Source organism: Leptopilina boulardi, unplaced genomic scaffold, assembly GCF_019393585.1.
Source record: "Leptopilina boulardi isolate dan_hultmark-lab unplaced genomic scaffold, ZJU_Lbou_2.1 LbouV2_41, whole genome shotgun sequence".
NCBI classification, from domain to species: Eukaryota; Metazoa; Arthropoda; class Insecta; order Hymenoptera; family Figitidae; genus Leptopilina; species Leptopilina boulardi.
Window position 1 is genome coordinate 436,952 of NW_026137985.1, and position 27,930 is coordinate 464,881.

Sequence of the window (27,930 nt, forward strand, 5' to 3'; positions counted from 1 at the left end):
AATTGAAAGACTGGTAATATTCTCCAAAATAAAGGCCGAAGCATAATTGTCGGGCACTGTAACGCAACGCTAATGGAGGTTCTACAGGTGCAAAAGCCAAGTACAAGTGCAAGTCCAAATGCAAATCCCATGAGCGCAAGAGGACGGAAGACTGCACGGCTGAAGGCCTTTCTCCAATAGGAACCTAAACTTTTGCGTTGCGTGACTGACGCGTTGATTTTAGCATTGGTTGCCAATAGCAACCGACGCAATGCATACGCAACGCAAGAGTTTAGGATCCTATTGGAGAAAGGCCTTTCTGTCCTTGTCTTACGCACTTGCTATGAAAACACGTGAGTTAGAAAAAGACGAAAAATTTAAAGGCTTAAGCAAAATAGCTTCGCAAAAGACGTTCGCGGACGTAAACATGAGTTAGAAAAAGATAGAAATATATTCGTATCCTTTTTTACCTCATGCATATCTTTCGCGAAACTATTGTGAGTTGGCCTTAAGTATCCAGCCAAGGCTGATGTATTTGAAGTGTATGACAAGGACAAAATGTGAATTCACATTTCGGACGTTTTTCATAATTTAGTTAACCGTGCATGTCTTAATAAGGTTATTCAAGTTGGGTGGGGGAAAGCCAAAATGGATGCTTGCTGGTGCACAAACATCCGGCCTATCAGCCAATCAGCATTCACTCCCATGTGAAATTCACGGTACTTTCACATGGGAATGAATGCCGATTGGCTGATAGACCGGATGTTTGTGCACCAGCAAGCATTCATCTTGGTTTTCCCCCACCCAACTTGGATAACCTTATCTCAAATGCGGTAACCTTAATTTTTGTTTGTACTTGGATCATGCAACCGGTTACATTTATATATTCAACTAGTTTTGTTTGGTTACTTTATTGTAATTTGTATAACCTAATTTTTGGAAAATGTTACTTTCTAAACATTGTCAATTTAATTAACTTATTATGTGACTTGATATAAATATTATTTGACGTATTTAATAATTAATTAAAGACAATTAAAAATGTCGGTGAAAAGAAAATTGGATGTTCAAGTTCCTGCAGAGGAAAGTGATTTGATGTCAATTAGACCATTAGGAGCTGGTCAGGAAGTTGGTAGATCATGCATTGTATTGGATTTTAAAGGAAAAAAAATAATGTTAGATTGCGGTATTCATCCAGGTCTAACAGGAATGGATGCTTTACCATTCGTTGATTTAATTGAAGCTGATGAAATAGATTTATTGTTAATTTCACATTTTCATCTTGATCACTGTGGAGCATTACCATGGTTTTTACAAAAGACCAGTTTCAAAGGCCGTTGTTTTATGACCCATGCTACCAAGGCAATTTACAGGTGGTTATTGTCAGATTATATTAAGGTTAGTATATTTTTAATTTTTATTATTGCTTAATTTACGGCCTCGGATTACCCTACTTTTTCCGACTTTTTTCTTATGTTGAAAAAAGTAGTATTTTTATCGACTTTTTTTTACATTTTAAAACAAATTACTTTTTTTAGTATACAATACTGATCCTCAATTATTTTTTATTTCAATTATTAAACAAACTAGCAAAATTAAACGCGCGCCAAATTGAGTATTTAATTGTTTGTTATAAAGAAATTAAAGACTAATATTATCAATAATAATTTAATTTATTAGAATATTATTACATATTAATTGATAATAATGAAAATTATATGTTTACAGGCCTCGGATTATACGACTTTTTCCGACTTTTTTCAAAAATACGACTTTTATCGACTTATTTAAATAAAATGCGACATTTTTTTTTACATTTGAAAAAAAATGTAAATAAAATACCTTTTGTTAGTATAAAATGTAGATCTTCTTCAGATCTTCTTCAATTCAATTATTTAACAAATTTTGAACTAAAATGATTCTTCACTAAATTAATTATTTTTAATAATTTTAATGAAATACATCACAAATTCAATTATATCAAAATTATTTTTCAATTAAATTTTTTATGAAATTTAACAATTGTTTATAATTTAAAAAAAAATATCACAATAAAATTGAATTATTTTTTAAAAATTTCAATTCAAAATAAATTAAAATTCAATTATTACCCAAAATTTTATTTCAAAATCAATTAAAGATCCAATAATTATCCAAAATTTTCAATTTAAAATTTAATTATTTACCAAGTTTTCAATTTAAAATGAAATAAAATTCAATTATTTTCTAAAATTTCTATTCAAAATTAATTATCTAAATTTTCAATCAAAAATTAACTTAAATTAAATTATTATCCAAAATTTCAATTAAAATTCAATTATTTCCCAAAATTTTCAATTCAAAACCAATTAAAATTCAATTATTTTGAAAAATTTTAATTGAAATTAAATTATTTAAAAATTTTAAATCAACTAAAATTCAATTATTTTCAAAATTTTCGATTTAAAATTAATTATTTTCCAAATTTTCAATTCAAAATCAATTATTTTCCAAATTTCAATTCAAAATCAATTATTTTCCAAAATTTCAATTTCAATTATTTTTTAATGATTTTTATATTTTTTGAAAAGTCAATTATTTGAAAGCATTTTTCAATTTTTAAAAACAGGTTTGAAATTCAATTTTTGTCTGTAATTTCTAATAAATTCTTCAGTAACAAAAATAACAGAAATAACCGAAAATTTGAAACAAAAATCTCTTAAAGTTAAATTATGTACTTTCAAAAATTTGAATTGTAAATTTTTCAAAATTAGGCAAAAATTCAATTATTTTCCATAATTTCCATTTAAATCTATTAAAAATTAAATTATTTACAAAAAAATTTAGTTGAATTTAGCTAAAATTTTAATTTTAATGCGAATTTGTAAAAAACGGTAAAAATTAAATTTTCAAAAATTTTAGTTCAAATGCCATAAATTAAATTATTTCTAAAAAATTTTTTGTCGGTCAGAAATACCATTATTTTCAAAAAATTCAATTATTTTTCAAAATTATAATTATAATTCGTCAAAAAATTAAAAAATAAAATTTAATGAAAATCAAGCAAGAAAAATATTTTCCAAATTTTCAATAAAAATATCAATTCAATAATTGTTTAAAATTTTTAAAAATTGCCATTCTAAATCATTTAAAATTGAATTATTTTCAAAAATTTCAATTTAAAACCTAAAATTTATTTATTTAAAAAATTTTTCATCTAATTTCTTTTAAATTCAATTCTGTAAAATTTAATTATTTCCTAAAATTTAACAAAATCTTTTGAAATTCAATTATTTAAAAAATTTTCAAATAAAAACTTTAACTTTGAATTGTTGCCAAAAATTAGAAAATAAAAACTACAGCAATTTGCATAAAATATATTTCGAATTTAAAATCTTTTTTAATTAATCTTATACCTATAAGTTATTGTGTTTTTTCTTTTAATAATGATTGTGTTTATGTATGTAAATTAAGGTTCAGTTGAAATAAACTTCTTTTGAAGTTTAAAAAATCTTTAGCAATTTAATTATTTAAAAAAAAGAAGATTTTAAAAATCTGCAAAACTTAATTGTCCGAAATTTGTTTGATCATTAAAACTAAAAATTGTGACAAAACTTTTAATTTGAATAAATTGCTTAAATACGACTTCAAAGAATTAAAAAAAAATTGAACTTTAAGAATATTTTTTAGTAATTTATTCTTCTTAATTAAAATTTTGAAAATTTGTCTTAGTTTGAATCTGAAATATTCGAAAAAAAATTTTCTTGGTAATATTCTTATTAAGGAATTAATATAATGAAATTAATATCTAGTAACATTAGTTATTTAAAGTAAAATATTTATTAACTAATTAAAAATTAAAATAAAAAAATTGACTTTTTCGACTTTTTTGCATCTTAAAGTCGATCCGAGGTCTGATTTTGCGTTTAAAAAAAAATCGGTTGACTACTTTGCCATTATCTTCAGATGTAGTTGACGAATTTCAATTTTATTTAAAACAAATTAAAGGTAATTCAATTTTTTATAAAAAAGTATTTCTGGGTTGCCATGAGTCAGGGAAATCATAGAAAAGTCGGTGAAAGTGAGATTGGTCAGGGAAATCAAGAAATTTTATGAAAAGTACTGGAAAAATATGAAATTTCAAAATTGGAAAATGTTTTAAATAATTGAATTTTCGAAAATCTTGATTAAAATTAAATTATTCAACAATTTCAATTTTAGATAGAAAATTTAATAATTGTATTTTAGAAGAGTTCGAGTTAAAATTTTTTGGAAAGAATAATTGAATTTCAGGAGGTTATTGATTGAAACTTTCATTTCAAATTTGTTAAATTTTTTACAAATATTTAGTTAGACAGTAATTGAATTTTAGTGAATTTTCAATTGAAAACTGTTTTAAATCATGTAATTTTCAAAGAATTTGTTTTAAATTATTGAAAATAATTGATTTTGCAAAAAATTCAAGTTAATATATTTTTTTAATAATTCAATTTTAAAAAATAAAAAAAGCCGTTTTTTATAGGGGATAATTTAATAAATATTTTTGTTTATATGCGAGTTCGTTCATGTAATAAATTTGATTTTTAAATTACAGGTTAGCAACATAGCAACGGAACAAATGTTATACACAGAGTCTGACTTGGAAGCAAGTATGGATAAAATAGAGACAATTAATTTTCACGAAGAAAAAGATATTTTTGGAGTAAAATTTTGGGCTTACAATGCGGGTCATGTACTGGGTGCTGCTATGTTTATGATTGAAATAGCTGGTGTAAAAATTCTTTACACTGGTGATTTTAGTCGTCAAGAAGATAGACATTTAATGGCTGCTGAAATTCCAAATGTTCATCCCGATGTTTTAATAACTGAATCAACATATGGAACGCACATTCATGAGAAACGTGAAGATCGTGAAGGAAGATTTACAAGTTTAGTGAGTGAAATTGTAACTCGCGGTGGTCGTTGTTTAATACCAGTATTTGCATTGGGCAGAGCACAAGAATTGCTCCTTATTTTAGACGAATATTGGAGTCAACATCCTGAATTACAGGAGATACCAATTTACTATGCTTCATCGCTTGCTAAAAAATGTATGGCAGTTTATCAAACCTATGTGAATGCAATGAATGACAAAATTCGCCGACAAATTGCAATAAACAATCCATTTGTATTTAAGCATATATCAAATTTAAAGGGTATTGATCATTTTGATGATATTGGTCCTTGTGTTGTAATGGCATCGCCTGGAATGATGCAAAGTGGATTATCGCGTGAATTATTTGAATCGTGGTGTACTGATTCAAAGAATGGTGTTATTATTGCTGGTTATTGTGTTGAGGGTACTTTAGCGAAAGCAATTCTTTCTGAACCTGAAGAAATAACCACAATGTCGGGACAAAAGTTACCACTGAAAATATCAGTTGATTATATATCATTTTCAGCGCATACGGATTATCAGCAAACATCTGAATTTGTACGTGCTTTAAAACCACCGCATGTTATATTAGTTCATGGTGAACAAAATGAAATGGGTCGATTAAAAGCAGCGCTTCAACGTGAATATGAAGACGATCCAAGTACAAATATGGAAATTCACAATCCAAGAAATACTGTCGCTGTGGAATTATATTTCAGAGGTGAAAAAACATCAAAAGTTATGGGAACTTTAGCTATGGATACACCAAAATCAGGACAAAAATTGTCGGGAGTTTTAGTTAAAAGAAACTTTAATTATCATATGTTAGCTCCGAGTGATTTATCAAAATATACCGATATGAGTATGAGTCAAGTTTTACAAAGACAAAGTATTCATTTTTCTGCTTCATTGCCATTACTTAGACATTTATTGGCACAAATATCTGGCAATTTAGAAATTATTGATGATAAAAGATTGCGTGTTTTTAAGAGTATTGACGTTAATGTTGAGGGAAAATTAGTAACACTGGAATGGATTGCAACGCCTGTTAATGATATGTACGCTGATTCGGTGCTTACTGCATTATTACAAACTGAAATGATGGAAACATTACCAAAAACATTACCTGCACCGACAAAAATGGATAGAATGCATTTTAAAGAATGTCTTATTGAATTATTACAAGAAATGTTTGGTGAAGATTCTGTACCGAAAATTTTTAAAGGCGAAAAACTCTATGTAACAGTTGATGGAAAGAAAGCACACATTGATCTCATTAATCTTGAAGTAACTAGCAAGGAAGATGAAACACTGCGACAAATTGTACAAACCGCAGTGACTAAATTACATAGATCCTTAGCTCCACCATCGGAGAAAGTGTAATTATTTTTTAATTTTTCTATTAAAAATAAAACCGTGTTTTTGTGAAATATTTCATCGTTTACAATAAATATTTAACGATTTTTTTTTAATTATGCATTTAATTAAACCTTTTTAAAGTGATGCAAAATTATCTGTTTCTTTGACTAATTTAATTTATTTTATATTTGAATATTTAATTTTTATAAAGATTTCAAACTATTACTGTCAGAAAATCAGAATAATTATTATTTGAAATACTGAGTTACTTCACTCAACTCCTAGAAAAGAGGATCATCTTTACTTTCGTAATTATTTTACAAGTCCTGATTTGATCATTCACTTCAAAAACAATCTTATAAGGGAAAAGAATAATTTGATGAAAAATCCTACAAGAGTTGGTAAACATTAAAAAAAAATTCAAGAATTTTAATGGCTAAATTACGTATTAAAATTACTAAAAAAATCTTACTTGAATTTTAAAGGGACTTTCTGGTTTAGAATTGACAAAAAAAAGACACGTTTTAAAACTTTTATTGTAAGAAAACAATTAAATAAATTGTAAAAATTCTCTTTGGACATTGTTGCACATTACGTAGAGAAAATTAAAAACATTTTTTTTAGTGAATTTAATTCAATTTCTTAGCTGTAGGTGACGTCTTCTAAAAAAATTATTGATTTTAATAATTATACTATCAATTACATCAGTTTTTATACATTTTAAACAGAATTTCAATCTCAACCTCGTGTTCCATAAATTTTTTGCGAATTTCGTGAAGCATTCGCATCGCCCTAGCGGATTGGTTCATGCGTATTTTGAGCGATTTCGATTAGAAATCGCTTAACTTCGCTTAGAGTGAAAATTTATCGATAAATTGTTTAAAAAAATGATATAAAAGTGAAAAATAAAGGTAAATTAGTGTTTATATATATATGATTTATGGAAAAATTGTGATATCTCTGGTGAATTGTATGCGATACGAATGCTCCACGAAATTCGCGGAAAATTCATGGAACACGAGGTTGAGATTGAAATTCTGTTTAAAATGTATAAAAATTGATGAAATTGATAGTATAATTATTAAAATCAATAAGTTTTATGCATTTTAAGATGATTATTGTTAAAAAATTCTAAAAATTTAATGTATTTATATTAATTTCAATCTATTACAGTTTATTATCAACATTTGTCGATAAAATCAATAGAGATTTATTTATTTATTTTTTTTTTTAATCAAAAGCAAATCTCTTATTAATTAAACGGTAAAATTGGTGAAAAAAATGAATTTTTTTATCAAAAAATTTTTTCAAACATATGGCTAAAGAAAGATTAATTTTTAAAGGAAATATTCATGAAAAAAATAATTATTTTATCAAGAAAATATGTCTAAAAAAAATTATTTTTTTTATCAAAAATATTTTGGTAAAAAAATTAAGTTTTAAAGGAATGAAATAATTAATTATTTCTAAAAAAAAATTGTTAATAATGAATTATTTTATCAAAAATATTGTTGAAAAAATTAATTTTTTTTATCAAAAATATTGGTGAATGAAATTAATTTTTTTTATCAAAAAAAGGTTACAGATATTAATTTTAAACAGAAATATTGGTAATATTTTTCATAAAAAATAAATTTTTGTCACCTATATTTTTAATAAAAAATATAAATTTTAAACAATATTTTTGATTATATAATAAATTTTTTTTCTTCAATATTTCCATTTTAAATTAAATCTTTTTAATAATATTTTTGATTAAAAAATTCATTTTTTTCACATATACTTTTTATGAAAATATTAATTTTTTTGATAAAATAATACATTTTTTTTACCAATATTTCCGTTTAATAAATAAGAGTTTAGCTTTTGATAAAAAAAATACAGAAAAAATTTTAAAAAATTAAAATCTATTGATTTTATCGACAAATGTTGATAATAAACTGTAATAGATTGAAATTAATAAATACATTAAATTTTTATAATTATATAACAATAATCATCTTAAAATGCATAAAACTTATTGATTTTAATAATTATACTATCAATTTCATCAATTTTTATACATTTTAAACAGAATTTCAATCTCAACCTCGTGTTCCATGAATTTTCCGCGAATTTCGTGGAGCATTCGTATCGCATACAATTCACCAGAGATATCACAATTTTTCCATAAATCATATTTATTTATTTATTTATTTACAAAAAAATTCATCCCGCAGTCCTGGGGGACCATAAATGGGATACAAAAATATTGCCAAGTGATCAGTAGGATAAAATGAATTGAAATATAATACAGTAGTATAAAGAATATAAAAATATAAGAAATTAAACATTTGAATATAACCAAGACGTTTACAATTTGCTCGAATAAATTATCATATTCAATATAAAGAATCGTTATAGTTTTGATTCACAAAATTGATCAATGTAATTATTGATGGCATTAGTAAATTGGCTAACAGAAGCGAAAAATAGATCCAAGTCAGGGTTCATTAGTCTATACATACGGTTTATATGATTACATGCAATGAATAACGGGTCTGAATGACCAATAGACAGTTTTGGTGGGGGTAAATAAAAAGGTTCAAAGTTACGAGACGCAATTCTAGAAGTTCTTAAATTAATATCATATAATAATTGAGGTGAATGTATTTGAGAGTTAAAAATTTTAAATATAAAAATTGTAGCTGCTAGAATTCGTTTTTCATATAAGGTTTGAAATTTAAATCTTTGACAAAGGCAAGTGTAATCAGAACCCTGTGGAGGATAACATCCGTCCTTTTTAAAAGCTAAATATTTTAAGAACCTTTTTTGAATTCTTTCCAGATCTTGCTCATATTTATCGAAATAAGGGTTGTAAATAGTAAAGGCATACATAATTTTAGAAAGAACTAAGGATTTAAATAATACACTTAGTGTTTTCTGATTATTAAAAAATCGCGTAGATCTGAAAAGGAAACCAAGAGATCTTGACGCTGATGCAACCACCTTGGTGATATGTTCAACAAAAGAAAGCTTAGAATCGAAAATGACGCCGAGATCACAAGTCGAAAAAACTCTATCTAGGTTAAAATCTTTGACTTTATACAAAATGTGTAGTGGATCATGTGACCTAGTAAAAGATAAGACATGACACTTTTTAGTATTGAGTGGTAGTAAATTTGTTTCAGACCATGAGATAATTTTATTTAAGTCATCTTGGAGTGTTAATGTATCTTGAGGACATGAAATAACCTTAAACAGTTTAACGACATCCGCAAAAAGTAAAATAAAAGATTCAATATCAGTAGATATATTATTGATATAGATGTTAAATAAAGGTGAACCAAATGACGAGCCCTGCGGTAGACCCGTTGTAGGGTAAAAAGATTTAGAGGAATATTGACCAATTGTAACACGGTGTGAACGGTATTGCAAATAATTTAAAATTAATAATCTAAGGTTAGTAGGTATGTCAAGTAAAAGTAATTTTGAGGTTAAAATTTTATGGTCGATAGTGTCAAAAGCTTTTGCAAAGTCCAAATAGATTACATCAACCTGTAAACCCTTTTGAAGAGCATCGTTAACAATGTGTGCAAACACAGACAAATTGGTTAATATTGAACGGTTACGAACGCATCCATGTTGCTGATTAATTATAATTGGAGATAAAGAGTGCTGGATAAATTCAATAATTGTACGCTTATATGTATATATAAATATAAACACTAATTTTCACTCTCAACGAAGTTAAGCGAAGTTTAGCGAAATCGCTCAAAATACGCTTGAACCAATCCGCCAGGGGCGTTTTTGTCCTTTTTTTAAACAAGGGTAAAACTTATTTGATTTAATCACTACCCTGCCGGAAGGGTGGTACTGGATTGGTACTGGGAAATTGGAACTGAGATCTCAGTACCAACTCAGTACTAATTTGGTGCATTTTGGTACTGAAATGGAACTGGGAAATTTACCTGCAAAAAGGGTCGAGTTACCGTTAATACCCTCATAAAAGTGAAAAGCGACTAGCTTTTTCAATATGTTTAAACTAAAACTTTATATTTATTTCAATATTATATTTGTTTTTCATGGATTTATATTATTTTCATACATTATTATGCATATGATATTTCCTTTGTCAGCTAAATTCAAAAATGATGTCCATTTTTTTATCAAACTTAAGGTATACGAGATAAATTATAACTTTTTTAAATGTAATTATTTTATGATAAATTTTAGATATTCATAATCTGGAAATATTAACGAATCTGAATATATATTTTTTAAAGTTGAGTTATTAAAATTACAAATTTTTTAAGCAATAAAACTCGGGTTAAAATTTTAATCCTTCAACAAAGGACCTAGGGGTCTATTGTTCAAGGAGGGATTGCAATATAATTTCCAAACTTAACAGAAATTTTCTACAAACTATTATGTTTTTTTTGCTGTTTTACACGTATATCGTGAAAGACGGTTTGTTGATCTTATATACCTTTAAAACTATTGTTAAAGTACTTTAAAAATGTCTTCTTATGGGTTATCAGGTAGTGGTACTGAAGTGGAACTCAAGCCAAGTCCAATTCAGTACCATTCCAGTACCACTCTTTCGGTAGGGTATTAAAAAATGTCAGAGGAAAAAAGTGTTTATTTTTAGTTGTACTTTTCGAAAAAAAAAATTGAAACAAATTTTTTTTGATAAATGCAAATTTTTAAAATTTTTTAAAATTCAAAATTTGGATAATTTTGTTGTTTTTTGACGAAATCATCTGGCCAACGAAATCAGGCGACATTTTGGTATATTATATTATATTATATTATATTATATTATATTATATTATATTATATATAAAATCTATTGTAAACTCATTTATTACAATAATCTGAATATTACAGGGAAAGATAGTTGAGTATGCCGTGAGCGTTACTGAGGTCCCATTCCCACTTTAATTGCATATATCTTAAAAACCGTCCATTTTTTGACTTTTTGTCACTTGACTTTTTTGTTCAGAATGACTTAAACTAAAAAATATCAAAAGCAGAGAAAAATTCACCGGACCCCCATTTCCCATGTATCCGGTGCGGGGTTCTTTTGGCTACAGGCAGACATTTTTTTAAGAGCATTTGAACCTTCGTGACGTCACAAATCATGGCGCATGACACGCAAACTTCTCAGGTATGTGAAAAGCACAATTTTGAATATTTTTTAAAAAAACCTTTTGGAAAATATTCAGAATAACACAGACTCTGTCTGTTATGTGCGAAAAATTCAAAATTTTGCGTTTAAAACGTTTTTTAAACAATGCCTACATATAAGCAATTCGTGTATTTTTCCTTACTTGTGACAACCAACTTAAAGATTGTTTAAAAAACGTTTTATACGCAAAATTTTGAATTTTTCGCACATAACAGACATAGTCTATGTTTCTCTGAACATTTTCCAAAAGGTTTTTTTAAAAAATATTCAAAATTGTGCTTTTCACATACCTGAGAAGTTTGCGTGTCATGCGCCATAATTTGTGACCTTAACATTGTTTAAGAAACGTTTTAAACGCAAAATTTTGAATTTTCAGCACATAACAGACAGAGTCTATGTTATTCTGAACATTTTCCAAAAGGTTTTTTTAAAAAATATTCAAAATTGTGCTTTTCACATACCTGAGAAGTTTCCGTGTCATGCGCCATGATTTGTGACGTCACGAAGGTTCAAATGCTCTTAAGACCCATTTTTTCGGCATCAGAAAGTCTCAAAACGACGAGATTCACTCATTTAAAAAAAATTGCCGTTTTATTAGAATGCTTTTGTTTGAAATTGGTTTGAAGGTCATAGTCGGTCTGTCATCGCATAACATATGTGGGTGATTCTCCGCGTAGCGCACAACTTGCTTTTTTTCATGTTGTGAAAGAAAAATCACAAATGATGTTCACATAATATTTCGATTCCAATGTAAAAAGGTAATTTCTGTAATTACATAGCTCCAGTAAGTTTACTATAACTTACCAAATAAATTTCTATAAATTACCGTATAAATTTCCATAAATTACCACATAAATTTCTATAAATTACCAAAATAAAATTTTTAATTGTCGTTCGCGCTATATATATTTCTGTGAATTACCCCAAAAATTTCCATAAACATTTTAAATCAAATTTCAACTATTTTATAGAATTCAAAAAGCAAAGAATCTTTTTTTAATTTGTTTAAAAAAATTAAAAAATTATAAAAAAATTTTCCGGCCCACCATGGATATTTACTTCTTGACACTTTATCTTCAAAAATATGTATTGATATTTATCATTTCGATAAAAAAATATTTTTAAAATTTCAGACACCAAATCGTGCGCTACGCGGAGAATCAAAAAATTATTGAAATTTTTAGAAAATTAAAGAATTTTATCCTACAAAATTTATAGATATTTCTAGAAATTTATAGTATTTTCTAGAAATTTATACAACTTTCTATAAATTTATAAAACCTTCTTAGAAATTTATACAATTTTCTAGAAATTAATAAAATTTTCTAGAAATTTATAGTATTTTCTAAAAATTTATAGTATTTGCTAGAAATTTATAGAACTTTCTAGAAATTTGAAAAAAATTAAAGATTTTCCTAGAAATTTATAGAAATTTTTAGAAAATTAAAGAATTTTATACAAAATTTATAGAACTTTCTAAAAATTTTATAGCAGTTGCTAGAAATTTTCTATACTTGTTTTTAAAATGCTTTTATTTAAAGTTCTATCTTTTTAAAGTTATAAACTAAAAAATAATAAATAAAAATATAATGTAAAAAAATAATTTTTTTAAAAAATATAATGCTTTTAATATGGCATTCTAAAAAGTAATAAATAATACAGAAAAATTGTAAAACTGTTTTAAAGTTCATTAAAAGAAAAAACTTGAAAGAATTTATATTTGATAAAATTAGTTATATCATTCCAAATATTTTTTAAATTCAAATCCAATCAAAGAGATCATGACAGTTCTGAATATTTTTTCGAAATAGATTTTTTTAGGTTCAAGAAAAAATTAATTTGTACCTAAAACCATTCAAAGTTGAAATTTCACAATGGATGGATTCTTTCAACTTCAAATGCTTTTACAAATTTATTTTTTCTTGAACTTAAAAAAATCTATTTCAAAACATATTCAGAACTGTCATGATCTCTTTGATTGGATTTGAATTTAAAAAATATTTGTAATGATACAACTAATTTTGTCAAATATAAATTCTTTCAAGTTTTTTCTTTTAATGAACTTTAAAAAAGTTCTACAATTACTTTTTAGAACGCCAGATTAAAAGCATTATATTTTTTAAAATAATTATTTTTTTACATTATTTCTTGATTTAAAATATGGAGGAGTAACAAATAATTTAAAAATTAAATTAATGATTGCAGTTTATTCAAATTAATTATTAGCATTGAAAAGTCAATAATTTGACATTTTATAAGTTTTCTTATTACGAAATATTGAAATGTTATTAAAATAATTTTCATTAAATTTCTATGTATTAACAAAGTGTACAGAAAAATTGTTACCTTTATACGCTTAAAAACTACGTAGCTTACATATTTTTTTAACATCAAAATATACCTAATATTAGCCGCTTTTAAAACTGCATTTCTTCTCAGAGAAGACAATCTATTTTTTTCTTTATTCTCTTATAAAAATGACGATAAAAAATAAAAACAATACCTTAAAAATTGTCAAAACATATCTCTTTTACACATTTATACAAACACACATTGTCTCTTTTTTTATCTATATTTATTTATATTTCCTTTTTTTTTACTGATATTTCAAGTCAAAACTGAAATTGAAACGGAATATTTGTGTCATAAGATATTAAATTTTAGTATTTATTTGAAAAAAATTGAACAGTTGAGAAAAACATGTATGAATCTAAATCAAGTAAATGTTTCTGCTTTAATAAGCTAAATTTTTTGTGATTAGAAAACAAACCATCATAAATTGATATCAACTTCGTTTTTCTATTTTTTTAAATAAGTTTACCTTTTAATGGTAAAATTGTTTATTTGCTCATTTGTCTTAAAATTTGTACTATACTTATAAAATTTTAAAAATATTTCTATAGTTTAATGAAAATTTTTTTTCTTTTTTTAAAAGAAATGTATTATTAAAAACATTTTCGAATAATTAAACAGAAGATAGAGGGAGGAAAACATCTTAAATTTCTTACCACATTTAATTTGAACTAAAAAAATTACATATAAAATATAATTTGATTCCATAAAAAATGATGTTCCATGTTCCATTCTTCTCTTAATAAAATAACTTTTTCCTTGATTTATGAAAAATGCGGAAAAAAAATTATGATCAGTATCGCGAACAAAAGTAACTGCTTTTGTTTTCGAACGAAAAAAAATATACGACTACATATTCGTAGAATCAATGATATTATAAAATTACCTCATATTGTAGAAAATTTAGTTTATGAAATTGCCTGACATATTCTAAGGTAACTTTATAACTGATCATATATTTAATGTAATTACAGTAGACTCTTATAAACATGTTCAGAGTCGAATATTTTCTGTATTCAGTATTTGTTCGTTTCGTTATGTCACAGTTTGTGGGAATCTACTGTAATTAAGTAACAGTCTTATATATTTATATGTAAAAAATAGTTTTTGTATATTTGATGAGGGCTAAGGTCTTGGGCCGAAACATCGGCAAAATATATCTATTTTAATAATAAAAAAAACTGATAGGCCATTGATTTTCTACCTAACATTTTTACTTAATGTTATTTTTACTTTAGCGTGGGAAATTTTCATAAGCATTCAATTGCCATTGATTCGTGTTCTATGAATTTAATATTTTTCAGTTTAAAACAAAATTCTAAGTTCAAAAAAGTGAAAAAAATTTAAGTTAAAAGAAATTGCACATTTTCAAGAAACTAAAACATGAAAAATTAAAATTCTGCCTTAGAACATAATTTATTCAGCTTTTTTGAAATAGGAAACACAATTTAAAAAAAAAAAACAAATTTCAGTTCTATGTATTTAAAAAAGCGTTTAGTTTCTGGTGCGATTTTTTTTAATAAATTTTTTTCCATCTTTCAGAAGTTAGAATTCTTCTTCCAGGAGAAAGTTTTTATCAAATTAGAAAATTTTTTAATTTCTTGAAAATTAGTAATTTTTTAGAATTTAGAAATTTTGAATTTCCATTTTTACTAAAATTTTAAAAATTATTAACTTTTTTAGTCATTTTTTGAAAACTTAGAAAGAAATTAAATTCTTGAACGATAACAATGAAAATTTCCAAGCGGGATCTTTAGTTGTAAAAATGTTATATCGACGTTTTCATCCTACTTCTGTTTGCTCATTTTTAAAAATTAAAATAGATTCAAATAAAATTTTTATATTTATTAATATAAAAAACTAAAATAACTTTTTTTTGTTTATAGAATAAGAAAACGAAATTATATTTGTTTTGAAATAATAGTTAATTAGGACTAAATATTTGTGAACGATATGAAATTCTGATAATGTGAACCATCAGTCACTGTCATAAATTGGAAAATACAATTTTTCTTATTATAAAAAATATGTTATACTTAAATGCTACTAAAAAGTATATTATGGACTCCATATTTTTTTACCAGTCTAACACATTATGAAAATGTGCAATGCGAATATTCAATACTTTTTTAATTCTGAATAATTTAATAAACACGTAATATGATTACGTAATTACTGAAGCGAATAAGGCTTATAATTGGGAGTCATTTTCTTAATATCTAAATGTAAAGTGTAACGCACTTTTTTTTCTTTTTTTTTTTTTTTGCTGCATTTGCAATATTTGAACATTGCCATTTAATATTAATTATTAAGTGATTCTACAAATACACTAAAAGAGATTTTTTTTTATATACATGTATGTATATTCATGTATATGCGTATACAAAGGTACATATACATATTTACTACCGACGTAAAATATAAGAACACTTACAATTGCATCTACTAGAAAACGCTCTTGTCTTGATATTAAAAAAATTAAAATTAAAATTTTGTAAAAAAAACTATAACTAATTACCTAATTGTTGAATTTTTTTCACTCTTTTTAAATACATTCATTTTATTTAAAAATGTAAAAAAATAAAACTGAATTAATTACAAGAACAATTTTGTAAAATAAAAATTTTTAATTTGATTTTTAAATAATATTATTGTTAAACAAAAAATTAACTTATTGCTCTTCCATAGTGAAAAGAAATGAAAAATAGTTTGGGTTCAGTAATAAATAATTTACTGTTAAAAATAAATGTATTTTATTAATAATAAAATTCAATTACTTAAATTTTTTATGATATAATTTTTAAAATTAAATTATTCTATTAATTCGTTTAGTTCTGAATTATTATAAAATTTATTTTTTGAATTTAGTGAAAAACATTTTCGTTCTGAAAATTAATTTGAACCCTACTTTTTTGATTTCTTTTCTTCTCAGACTCTTGGTGTAGAAAATCGATACAGTACATTAAAAAAATGTCCCCTTAACTTACTGCATATACGTAACTAAGGATTGTAATATAATAATTGCAACACTGCTAGTAGATTTTTAAATTTTCCAAATTAATCAATTATATCTCCCAACAAATATTTCTTATACTTAAGTTTTTTTGTATATTTGAAAATTTAAATTCAATTGGTATTTCTTTCTCAAAGTCACATTTTTCTAATTGTAAGAATTTAGATTAATTTTTATTAAAATAAGTTGAAAAATATATTTTTACAAATTTAAAAAGTATAAAATATTTATTAATTTTCAAAATTGCTATTTTAGCATGGAAATTTTATTTTAAAAAAATATAATGAAGAAAATAATCTATAAGAATCACTTTAAAAATTTTTCTTTTGAAAAAAGTTTTAATCTTCTGAGAAGATATTTCATGTTTTTTTAAAAGACATGTACATTTTTTAGTAAATGCGAGAACAAGAAACCTTCTTAAAAGTTCTTGTCAATAGCAATAATGTACCTTTGTAATTGAGTACAAATAAAATTTAAGCATGTCATATTGTAAAGAATAAATATAACTAAGAACTATGAACTTGGAGGAGGTGTTGTTGGTGTTGACAATGAAGTTGGTGATACACTTGATATAACTGTCGTAGTTGTTGGTTGTTGTAGTGGCAAAAATGCTGAACCTAAACTTGGTTTTAACTGGAACGCAACACACGGTTTCGAGTAGTAATCAAGTTTGCTGAGGTCAACTAGAGGTCTCCTAAAAAAATTAAAACACTTTTTAATTTGAAAACCTACACATATAAAATTACAAAAAATTTACTGACATAGCCAGATAAATATTTAATTCGCAAATAATTGTTTTAACACAAAAATATTGATTTTGTATAAGGATCAACATTTTGAAAAAACGGGTTAGGGTAGTGGGAATAATCATATCTATATATATATATAAATTATTTTTTATCTTAATATCAAAATAATAATTTATATTTTTATAATTTTAAAATATATTAAAATATCAATATATATCTAATTAAGTAAATTTCTTGAATTTAAAATCCTTCAAAAGATGATAGCGATATTCTTGATAACAAAAATAGACAGCGTCATTAAAAATGATAGAGATATTCATAAAAACAAAAATAAGCGGAGATTCTGTTAATATGGCGTCATTAAAAATGATAGCGATATTCTTAAAAACAAAAATAAGCGGAGATTCTGTTAATATGTCGTCAATAAATATGATAGCGATATTATTAAAAACTAAAATAAGCGGAGATTCTGTTAATATGTCGTCATTAAAAATGATAGCGATATTCTTAAAAACTAAAATAAGCGGAGATTCTGTTAATATGTCGTCATTAAAAATGATAGCGATATTCTTAAAAACAAAAATAAGCGGAGATTCTGTTAATATGGCGTCATTAAAAATGATAGCGATATTCTTAAAAACAAAAATAAGCGGAGATTCTGATAATATGTCGTCATTAAATATGATAGCGATATTCTTAAAAACAAAAATAAGCGGAGATTCTGTTAATATGGCGAAATTAAAAATGATAGCGATATTCTTAAAAACAAAAATAAGCGGAGATTCTGTTAATATGGCGTCATTAAAAATGATAGCGATATTCTTAAAAACAAAAATAAGCGGAGATTCTGTTAATATGTCGTCATTAAATATGATAGCGATATTCTTAAAAACAAAAATAAGCGGAGATTCTGTTAATATGGCGTCATTAAAAATGATAGCGATATTCTTAAAAACAAAAATCAGCGGAGATTCTGTTAATATGTCGTCATTAAATATGATAGCGATATTCTTAAAAACAAAAATAAGCGGAGATTCTGTTATTATGGCGTCATTAAAAATGATAGCGATATTCTTAAAAACAAAAATCAGCGCACACTGATACCCTATGGAAAATCTCTGTACAAGAAAATGTACATGTTCAGTAGCTGTACTTTTACTGGTGCTGGTGCGGAAAATGTACATTGTCTTGCACCAGAATTCGGAACAAGTTCTTGTATCAGAAATATTAGAAATACAAGATCTTAAGCAAGATCTTGTACAAGAAATTTATTTAATACTTATATGTGACCTGGACAGTTAAAAGGGACCTTTTGTCCGAAAAAATCGATTTTTTATTGATTGGTGATTCTGATAGAGAAAATTTTTTTCTATCAGAATCACCAATGAATAAAAAATTAATTTTTTCGGACAAAAGGTCCCTTTTAACTGTCCAGGTCACATATATAAGAAAATGTATGTGTTCTTGTACATATTCCTGTGCTGGTTCATGTACATTTTCTTGCACCAAATTTGGTACATCTTCATTTATGTCTTCGTTTAGTAAAAAATAATAACTTCCAAGTCTACGCAATAGTTTTCTTAGGTCTTTACAGCTGCGCAATAATTTTCAACATGCATAAGTGAAGAGTTTTAATAATTATAAATTATTAAAACCGCAAATTATTTAAAATTTTTTTTCAAATGTACTTGTACATTGGTTTGACTAACTGGGTTGTAGAAGTGGCACCAGAAGTTAGGAACCTCCTCAAGAGTACCAATAGATCTCGGGTAAATATCGACGACTTTCTTGCCGTAATAAAGTTCTTCAAATGACATTGTTAAAAGCATGTGACAAAATACTGCAAGCAGAACGAGCAATCGTGTCTCTATTGCTTTAAGTAAAGACAACTCATCGGATGACTCTTGAGTCACATTTACAACTGGTTAAAAGTGTGTCAAAATTGATAAACGCATTGTTTCAACAGTGTCTAAATGAAAAATAATAATCTCCCAGTTGAAACGAGTTGTACGAAGAAGAGCATGGTATAACCTATTTAATGAACTGTATTGGAAAAAGATGACCGCAGTCGAAAGATCAATCTTAATTGGTATAACGGTTGCATATCGAACGGCCTTAACAGAGGTTTCATCGATAATAGCAGGCGTTCTCCTGATATGATTTGTAACGTCCTGCGTTATTTTCTTAGATTTTATGTTCTTTTTCCTTTTAATTTTTTGTAAATTTTGTATCAATTCTACATGGGAAAACATCTGTTTTATCTAAACTACGTCTCATATCTTTAGTGTAAATTGTTTGTCTTTCTTTTAGAACCGAAAACGAGACAAAGTACTTTCAGTAGTCTACACTTGTGGGATGCACTTTGAAATTTGGAAAATTCAATATACATAAGAATACAGCCTTTAAATCTTTCAGAAACTCTAAAGTGCATCCTTTCAGCTGTTGACTGCTGGGGTCTTTTTCCTATCTTATCACTTTCCCACGAAAGTCCAAGAGTTTCTACCATCAGAAATTACATCCGTTAGTCATAAAACTATAAAAGAATATTAGGTTAGAAAGTCTGTTTTATTTCTATTTTTTTAAATAGTATCTCACACGTCGAATTAGTGAACCCTAAATAATTTTAAATAATTCTTAAAAATATTTCTTTAATTTTTAGTTAAGTTTTAATATTAATGTTTGGAATTTCAAATTAATTTATTATTTATAATTATATATTAAAAATCCTAAAAAAATAAAATTAATTAAATCTTAATTAACAATTTAGATTAATATTGAAATTTTAAACATTATTATGAAAATAATTAATCATTTAGACTATAAGTAACAGAAATTTTATATGTCATAAAAAGTTTTTTAACTATTGTCATTTAATTATATATAATTAATTTTACTTAACTTTCTTTTATATATATATGGGGCATTCTTTCTTAACGGGAGACCCCTATCCCCCCAAAATTGGTTTTGACCTAGAGAGTTCTAATAGGGATCAAAATTTAGCTCTATAAGTCTACTTTTTAATGCAAAGTGGCCAAAAACGAAATTCAAGATGGCCGATTTAATATGGCCGAAAATGTGCTCAGAATTCATTAAATTCATTCTAATTTCGTGTGCCAAAGAAATTCTTTTTGACAGAAATTGTTCTATGAGGTCTTAAATTTTAGCTATTTATGTCTACTTTAAAATGCAAAATGAAATATTTGAAAATCCAAGATGGCGGCTCCAATATGGCGGATGATTTTTCAAAACTGCTTAAATTCACTTGAAATTTATTACTTGGGGGTTTTTTGGGTTGCTGATTACAAATTTGGTGCTACTTTTTAAAAATTCAAAATGGCGGATCCAATATGGCGGACAAATTTTTAAAAAAATTTATGAATTTTCTTAAAACTCATCATTTGGGGGTTTTTTGGATCTCTGATTACGAATCTGATGCTACTTTTTAGAAATTCAAAATGGCAGATCTAATATGGCGAACAAATTTTTAAAAAAACTTATGAATTTTCTTAAAACTCATCAATTGGGGGTTTTTTGGGTCGCTGATTACGAATCTGATGCTACTTTTCAAAAATTCAATATGGCGGATCCAATATGGCGAACAAATTAAAAAAAAATTTATGAATTTTCTTAAAACTCATCATTTGGGGCTTGTTTAGTTAAGACTATTTTCAGACCTACTAAGAATACCATAAAAATTTGAAACAATTTTTAATTAATATATTTTGTGTGACACATAACAAAACAGTCGTTTCCATATTTCGTTCGCTATCATACAAAGGTATCAATGACCGTTAACAGACGCAATTGCAAATGTAATAAAATATTTAGAATATACCAAAAAATATAATAAGTGCTAAATTTATAGTTTTATGTTTAGCTGAAGTGTTTTATAATCAACATTAAATTTCTTAAATAACTTTCGTTAATAGTTAAAATGGTCGTTTTTTAAAAATTAACATTTAAATTAAAGTAGGTCAATTAATTAATTATCCAGGAAATGTATTTAATTTAAATTTTTAAATAATTGCTGCATCTTAATAAATAAACTATTACTTGCATTATTAAGACTTTTAAAATTATTTACACACTTATTGTTTTTATGTTTACTTGTAACGTTTTGTCAATCATTATTTACTTTTAGCAATTATTTTAAGATTATTATTATTAAGTGTAAATAATTGTAAAAGATTTAATAAGTGCAAGTATAGGTTTATTTATTATTATTTTTACTACTAGTATTTATAAAATTAATTAAAATTCTTTTATAATTTATTAATTAAAATATTTTAATTTAAAAGTTGAGTTTTATGAAAAGTCCATTGTAACTGTCAACAATAAATATCCCTACTGAAAATTAATTTCAAAATAATTTATAAAAAGTAATGTTGATTAAAAAACCTTTTAACTAAATATAAGAACAATTAATTTGACACTTATAATTTTTTTATTATACTTTAAATATTTTATTATATTATAGCGTTTCATATAAGCCCGCTAATTTTTACCAATGAGGATTATAACGGCGCAAGCGCAGTTACGTCTGGTGATGGATTCAGGTGAGCCAATCAGCGCTTTATTACTTAAGGGTTTTTTGGGTTGCTGATTACAAATTTGGTGCTACTTTTTAAAAATTCAAAATGGCTGATCCAATATGGCGGACAAATTTTTAAAAAAATTTATGAATTTTCTTAAAACTCATCAATTGGGGGTTTTTTGGGTCGCTGATTACGAATCTGATGCTACTTTTCAAAAATTCAATATGGCGGATCCAATATGGCGAACAAATTTTAAAAAAAACTTATGAATTTTCTTAAAACTCATTATTTATTACTTGTTTCGTTCCAACCACTAAAGATAAGACTAGATAAAAGACCGGACAGTTAAGCCAAGACTAGTTTTGGTCCAACCACTAAAGATAAGACTAGATTAAAGACCGGACAGTTAAGTCAAGACGAGTTTTGGTCCAACCACTAAAGATAAGACTAGATAATAGACCGGACAGTTAAGCCAAGACTAGTTTTGGTCCAACCACTAAAGATAAGACTAGATAATAGACCGGACAGTTAAGCCAAGACTAGTTTTGGTCCAACCACTAAAGATAAGACTAGATAATAGACCGGACAGCTAAGCCAAGACTAGTTTTGGTCCAACCACTAAAGATAAGACTAGATGAAAGACCGGACAGTTAAGCCAAGACTAGTTTTGGTCCAACCACTAAAGATAAGACTAGATAATAGACCGGACAGCTAAGCCAAGACGGGTTTTGGTCCAACCACTAAAGATAAGACTAGATTAAAGACCGGACAGTTAAGCCAATACGAGTTTTGGTCCAACCACTTAAGATAAGACTAGATAATAGACCGGACAGTTAAGCCAAGACTAGTTTTGGTCCAACCACTAAAGATAAGACTAGATAATAGACCGGACAGCTAAGCCAAGACTAGTTTTGGTCCAACCACTAAAGATAAGACTAGATGAAAGACCGGACAGTTAAGCCAAGACTAGTTTTGGTCCAACCACTAAAGATAAGACTAGATTAAAGACCGGACAGTTAAGCCAAGACTAGTTGTGATCCAACCATCAGTTTACTAAACCTTATAGTTTAGTATAGTGCCAGTCGGAGCATTCGAATATCTTTTTATTAATAATTGCTTATTTTCGCGGACAATAAAACTGTGATTTTTTAATATTTCTGGTACTGCTGGTGCGTCGTTGAATCTTTTTTTGAGAAACCTGTCTACACTCTCATGCATTTTACGACTGTAATAAAATATTTTAATACTTGTAAAATAGTTCTCTCCCCATTTTACAAGTTTTTCATGAGATAAAATTGCTTCGGACGGTTTGCATAGAAGACTATTTCGTGCAGCTTCTCTTTTAAATGGCGCTCCAATGCCATCTGAAGCTCCTTTCCCGTGCGCAGTTGCATGGACATGCCATTCAGCTCTAATTCCGAAATCTTTTTCATGATGGACCAAGTTATTCATTTGATATTTGTTTTTAAAATGTTGCTTAGCCCCATCGCTGTAATAAATAACTTTTTTTACATTTATACTTTTCTTTAAATATGGAATTAACATTTTCTGAATTGTGTAAACAGCTGCAGTATCATGTCGAGTACTTTCTGATAAAAATACAAGACTCTTGTGTTTAATTTCGTTACATTCCTTGTAATAAACTACGACGGGAAAGACTGTACATTGCGTGTTGTTAAAATGGAACGCTTGAGAGGCATCTTGAACAATATATTTGTAGTTTTCAGAAAAGTCTAAAACAATTAAAACTTCACCATCATCTAAATTGTTCTTTTTCTCAGAAAAGAACTGCGACTGTTACTTTGCCAAAAATGAGTGTGGTTTTAGAAGTTGAAGCTTATTACTAAATTCTTCTATATATTCTGCTGTAGCGACAATGCGTGTTTGCAAAGTTGATCTGTCTGTGCTAGTCCATGCACTAAATTGTACATGTTTAATATTCTGTTCATCCAATAATTGCTGTAAGGATTGTGAAAAGTCTTTAACGCTTGGACATTTAGCACACGTACCAAGAACGCAATTTTCCGTAGCATTTTCGCAAGTTATTTGCTTTAAACAATCCTTATAGTTTTTTATTGGACTTTCAGAATGTTGAGTTAGTTTTTCAATATCAATTGCATCTAATAGTAACTTAACATTTTGATGAATGATACATACACAGACAGAATGTGTTCCACTGTCTCCAGCAAGAATACATTCTTTTGGACGAAGTAGGGCAAATTTGCTAAAACTTACAGGTAAATTTTTATTGGTTTCTTTGTATACACAAAAAAGACCCTTTAAATCCAAAAGCAAAAGACGTTTTTGTTTTAAAGAACTTCCGTTTTCATCTTTTACGGAGACTACGTCTTTTTTACCAGCCATTACCCTACTGTTTTCGTCACTAGTATAAAACTTTACTACATTTTCAACAGTTGGTGCTGGTAATGCTTTACCAGCCTTCGCTGTAGTTTCTGCCAAAATTCCATTAGAAATTCTGAAATCTATAGCCTTCTTAGCAAACTTCCAACTGCAGCCAAATTCTTCTGAAATTTTGTTAGCAGTCCATTTTTTTGGAAGTATAGTAAGAATGCGTAATTTCAATGGATCATTAATTGGCAAACTTGCAAATTTTTCTTTTAAATCAGATATCATTTCTTCCAATTCAACTTCTCTTTGGGAACGAACAATCACTGGATTTTCAGTATCATTCTCCACATCAGTGCTCAAATCCATTGTATTTAATTCATTCACTGACGCTTCAGAGTCTTTTACATGGATTGCAGGCTCATGACTTTTACGTCTGCACTCCCAACAAACCTTACCTGAATCAGGAAGCTCTGGAAATTTTCGCTTCATACTTACCGGTATTTTCCGCAAATCTTTACCTTTGTGGTTAGAAACACCAAGGGCTTCAAAAGGATTGCAACATCGGTCTCTATGAACATTTCGATTATTGACATTTCGATGTTTATTAATATTCAAAGAAAAAAAGAACTAAAAAAACAAAATAAAAACAAAAGTAAAATAATTAAATTAAAATAAATAATAATGTTATTATATTAAAATATTCAGTGTAGAAAAGGTGGGAAAAGATAGGAAGAATTTCAGAAACTGCAAAAGTTTACAGAAATTCTTTATGGAAATGTAAGAAGGATATAAAAGGATAGAAACAGTAAGGATGATATTAATAAAAAAATATAAGTTTACTATAATAAAAAGGTTTTCAATTAATAGGAAAGGTTAATTTTGGATAGTTGTCAATGATAAAGTTCGGCTGCTTTAGTTTGCTGTTAGACAAAGAATACACGAAATGAAGATGGATGAAAGCGTATGCCGCTTAGTGGGGTAGTGGGGGTTTGCAGCTTGGTAGGACGAAGCAACGCGCTGATTGGCTCACCTGAATCCATCACCAGACGTAACTGCGCTTGCGCCGTTATAATCCTCATTGGTAAAAATTAGCGGGCTTATATGAAACGCTATAATATAATAAAATATTTAAAGTATAATAAAAAAATTATAAGTGTCAAATTAATTGTTCTTATATTTAGTTAAAAGGTTTTTTAATCAACATTACTTTTTATAAATTATTTTGAAATTAATTTTCAGTAGGGATATTTATTGTTGACAGTTACAATGGACTTTTCATAAAACTCAACTTTTAAATTAAAATATTTTAATTAATAAATTATAAAAGAATTTTAATTAATTTTATAAATACTAGTAGTAAAAATAATAATAAATAAACCTATACTTGCACTTATTAAATCTTTTACAATTATTTACACTTAATAATAATAATCTTAAAATAATTGCTAAAAGTAAATAATGATTGACAAAACGTTACAAGTAAACATAAAAACAATAAGTGTGTAAATAATTTTAAAAGTCTTAATAATGCAAGTAATAGTTTATTTATTAAGATGCAGCAATTATTTAAAAATTTAAATTAAATACATTTCCTGGATAATTAATTAATTGACCTACTTTAATTTAAATGTTAATTTTTAAAAAACGACCATTTTAACTATTAACGAAAGTTATTTAAGAAATTTAATGTTGATTATAAAACACTTCAGCTAAACATAAAACTATAAATTTAGCACTTATTATATTTTTTGGTATATTCTAAATATTTTATTACATTTGCAATTGCGTCTGTTAACGGTCATTGATACCTTTGTATGATAGCGAACGAAATATGGAAACGACTGTTTTGTTATGTGTCACACAAAATATATTAATTAAAAATTGTTTCAAATTTTTATGGTATTCTTAGTAGGTCTGAAAATAGTCTTAACTAAACAAGCCCCAAATGATGAGTTTTAAGAAAATTCATAAATTTTTTTTTAATTTGTTCGCCATATTGGATCCGCCATATTGAATTTTTGAAAAGTAGCATCAGATTCGTAATCAGCGACCCAAAAAACCCCCAATTGATGAGTTTTAAGAAAATTCATAAGTTTTTTTAAAAATTTGTTCGCCATATTAGATCTGCCATTTTGAATTTCTAAAAAGTAGCACCAAATTTGTAATCAGCAACCCAAAAAACCCCCAAGTAATAAATTTCAAGTGAATTTAAGCAGTTTTGAAAAATCATCCGCCATATTGGAGCCGCCATTTTGAATTTTTAAAAAGTAGCACCAAATTTGTAATCAGCAACCCAAAAAACCCCCAAGTAATAAATTTCAAGTGAATTTAAGCAGTTTTGAAAAATCATCCGCCATATTGGAGCCGCCATCTTGGATTTTCAAATATTTCATTTTGCATTTTAAAGTAGACATAAATAGCTAAAATTTAAGACCTCATAGAACAATTTCTGTCAAAAAGAATTTCTTTGGCACACGAAATTAGAATGAATTTAATGAATTCTGAGCACATTTTCGGCCATATTAAATCGGCCATCTTGAATTTCGTTTTTGGCCACTTTGCATTAAAAAGTAGACTTAAAGAGCTAAATTTTGATCCCTATTAGAACTCTCTAGGTCAAAACCAATTTTGGGGGGATAGGGGTCTCCTGTTGAGAAAGAATGCCCCATATGGATAAAAAAGTATGTTCTTCTATTTTGTTTCATAAAAAAATCCAATCACTGATCTTTTTAACTTCCCACTCTATAAAATATTCATCCCCAAATTTCCACCCAACTAAAAAACTTAAGTAGGGATAATAATATAAAAACTGAAAATTTGAATTAAAAAGTCAGTCAAAAATTCTCAATTCTCAGTTCTAAGTTCAGTTTAGTCAAAATTCTCAATTCTCAGTTCAATCAGTTCAAGTTCAGTCAATTCTTAATTCTCAGCAGTCAGTTCAATTCTCAGTTCAATCAGTTCAATTACGAGTCAAATTCTTAATCATCATACGAAGCCAATACCCAAAATTCCAATTTAAACGAGTTTTCAACGAGCTTTAACAATTATAAATAAAAAAGAAAAAAGTAAGTACTTTTATTGTATATTAAATTACTTTTCTCCTCTCATCTATTTTTTGTCATACTTCTAATTCCGAAGGACGTGGTGCGATTAAGTTGCGCATTTTAGTTCCTTCAACCCTTAAAAAAAGATTTGATCGTTATTTTTTTTATTAAACACCTTCCGAAAAGATTTCGATGTATTTAGTGCATTTTTATCATATCAATCCTTTTAAATTCTCCTTCAAATAAAAAAAACCAATTTGAATGATTCCTGAGTTGTGGACAATGAGTTTAGACTCAAAAATAAATTAAAATTAATTAACTATGTTGCGTTGTCGGACGTAACAGATATATGTATATGTATAAAGACTCATAGGCTTCACATTGAAGGAGGTTGAATTCAACCCGAGAGATATAGAGACAGGTTCAGGCCAATAGAATCGAGTTTCAAAGATAGCGAACATTAAATAGATCGTTAAAGAACTTGAG

General features: G+C 26.6%; 2 protein-coding genes across 2 annotated transcripts in view; one reads left to right on the forward strand and one right to left on the reverse strand.

Moving 5' to 3' along the window:
* Positions 1-858: 858 nt before the first annotated feature.
* On the forward strand, positions 859-6,345 carry LOC127289464 (cleavage and polyadenylation specificity factor 73). Its single transcript, XM_051317408.1, has 2 exons — positions 859-1,377; positions 4,553-6,345. The coding sequence occupies exons 1-2, from the start codon at positions 1,021-1,023 to the stop codon at positions 6,254-6,256; spliced, it is 2,061 nt and encodes a 686-aa protein (XP_051173365.1). The 5' UTR covers positions 859-1,020; the 3' UTR covers positions 6,257-6,345.
* Positions 6,346-13,589: 7,244 nt separating this feature from the next.
* LOC127289466 (glucocorticoid-induced transcript 1 protein-like) overlaps positions 13,590-27,930 on the reverse strand; it is a 41,591-nt gene continuing 27,250 nt past the window's right edge. The window contains exon 8 of the mRNA XM_051317415.1: positions 13,590-17,461. Coding sequence (XP_051173372.1) covers positions 17,281-17,461 — 181 coding nt within the window. The 3' untranslated portion in view covers positions 13,590-17,280. The remainder of the gene's footprint in view (positions 17,462-27,930) is intronic.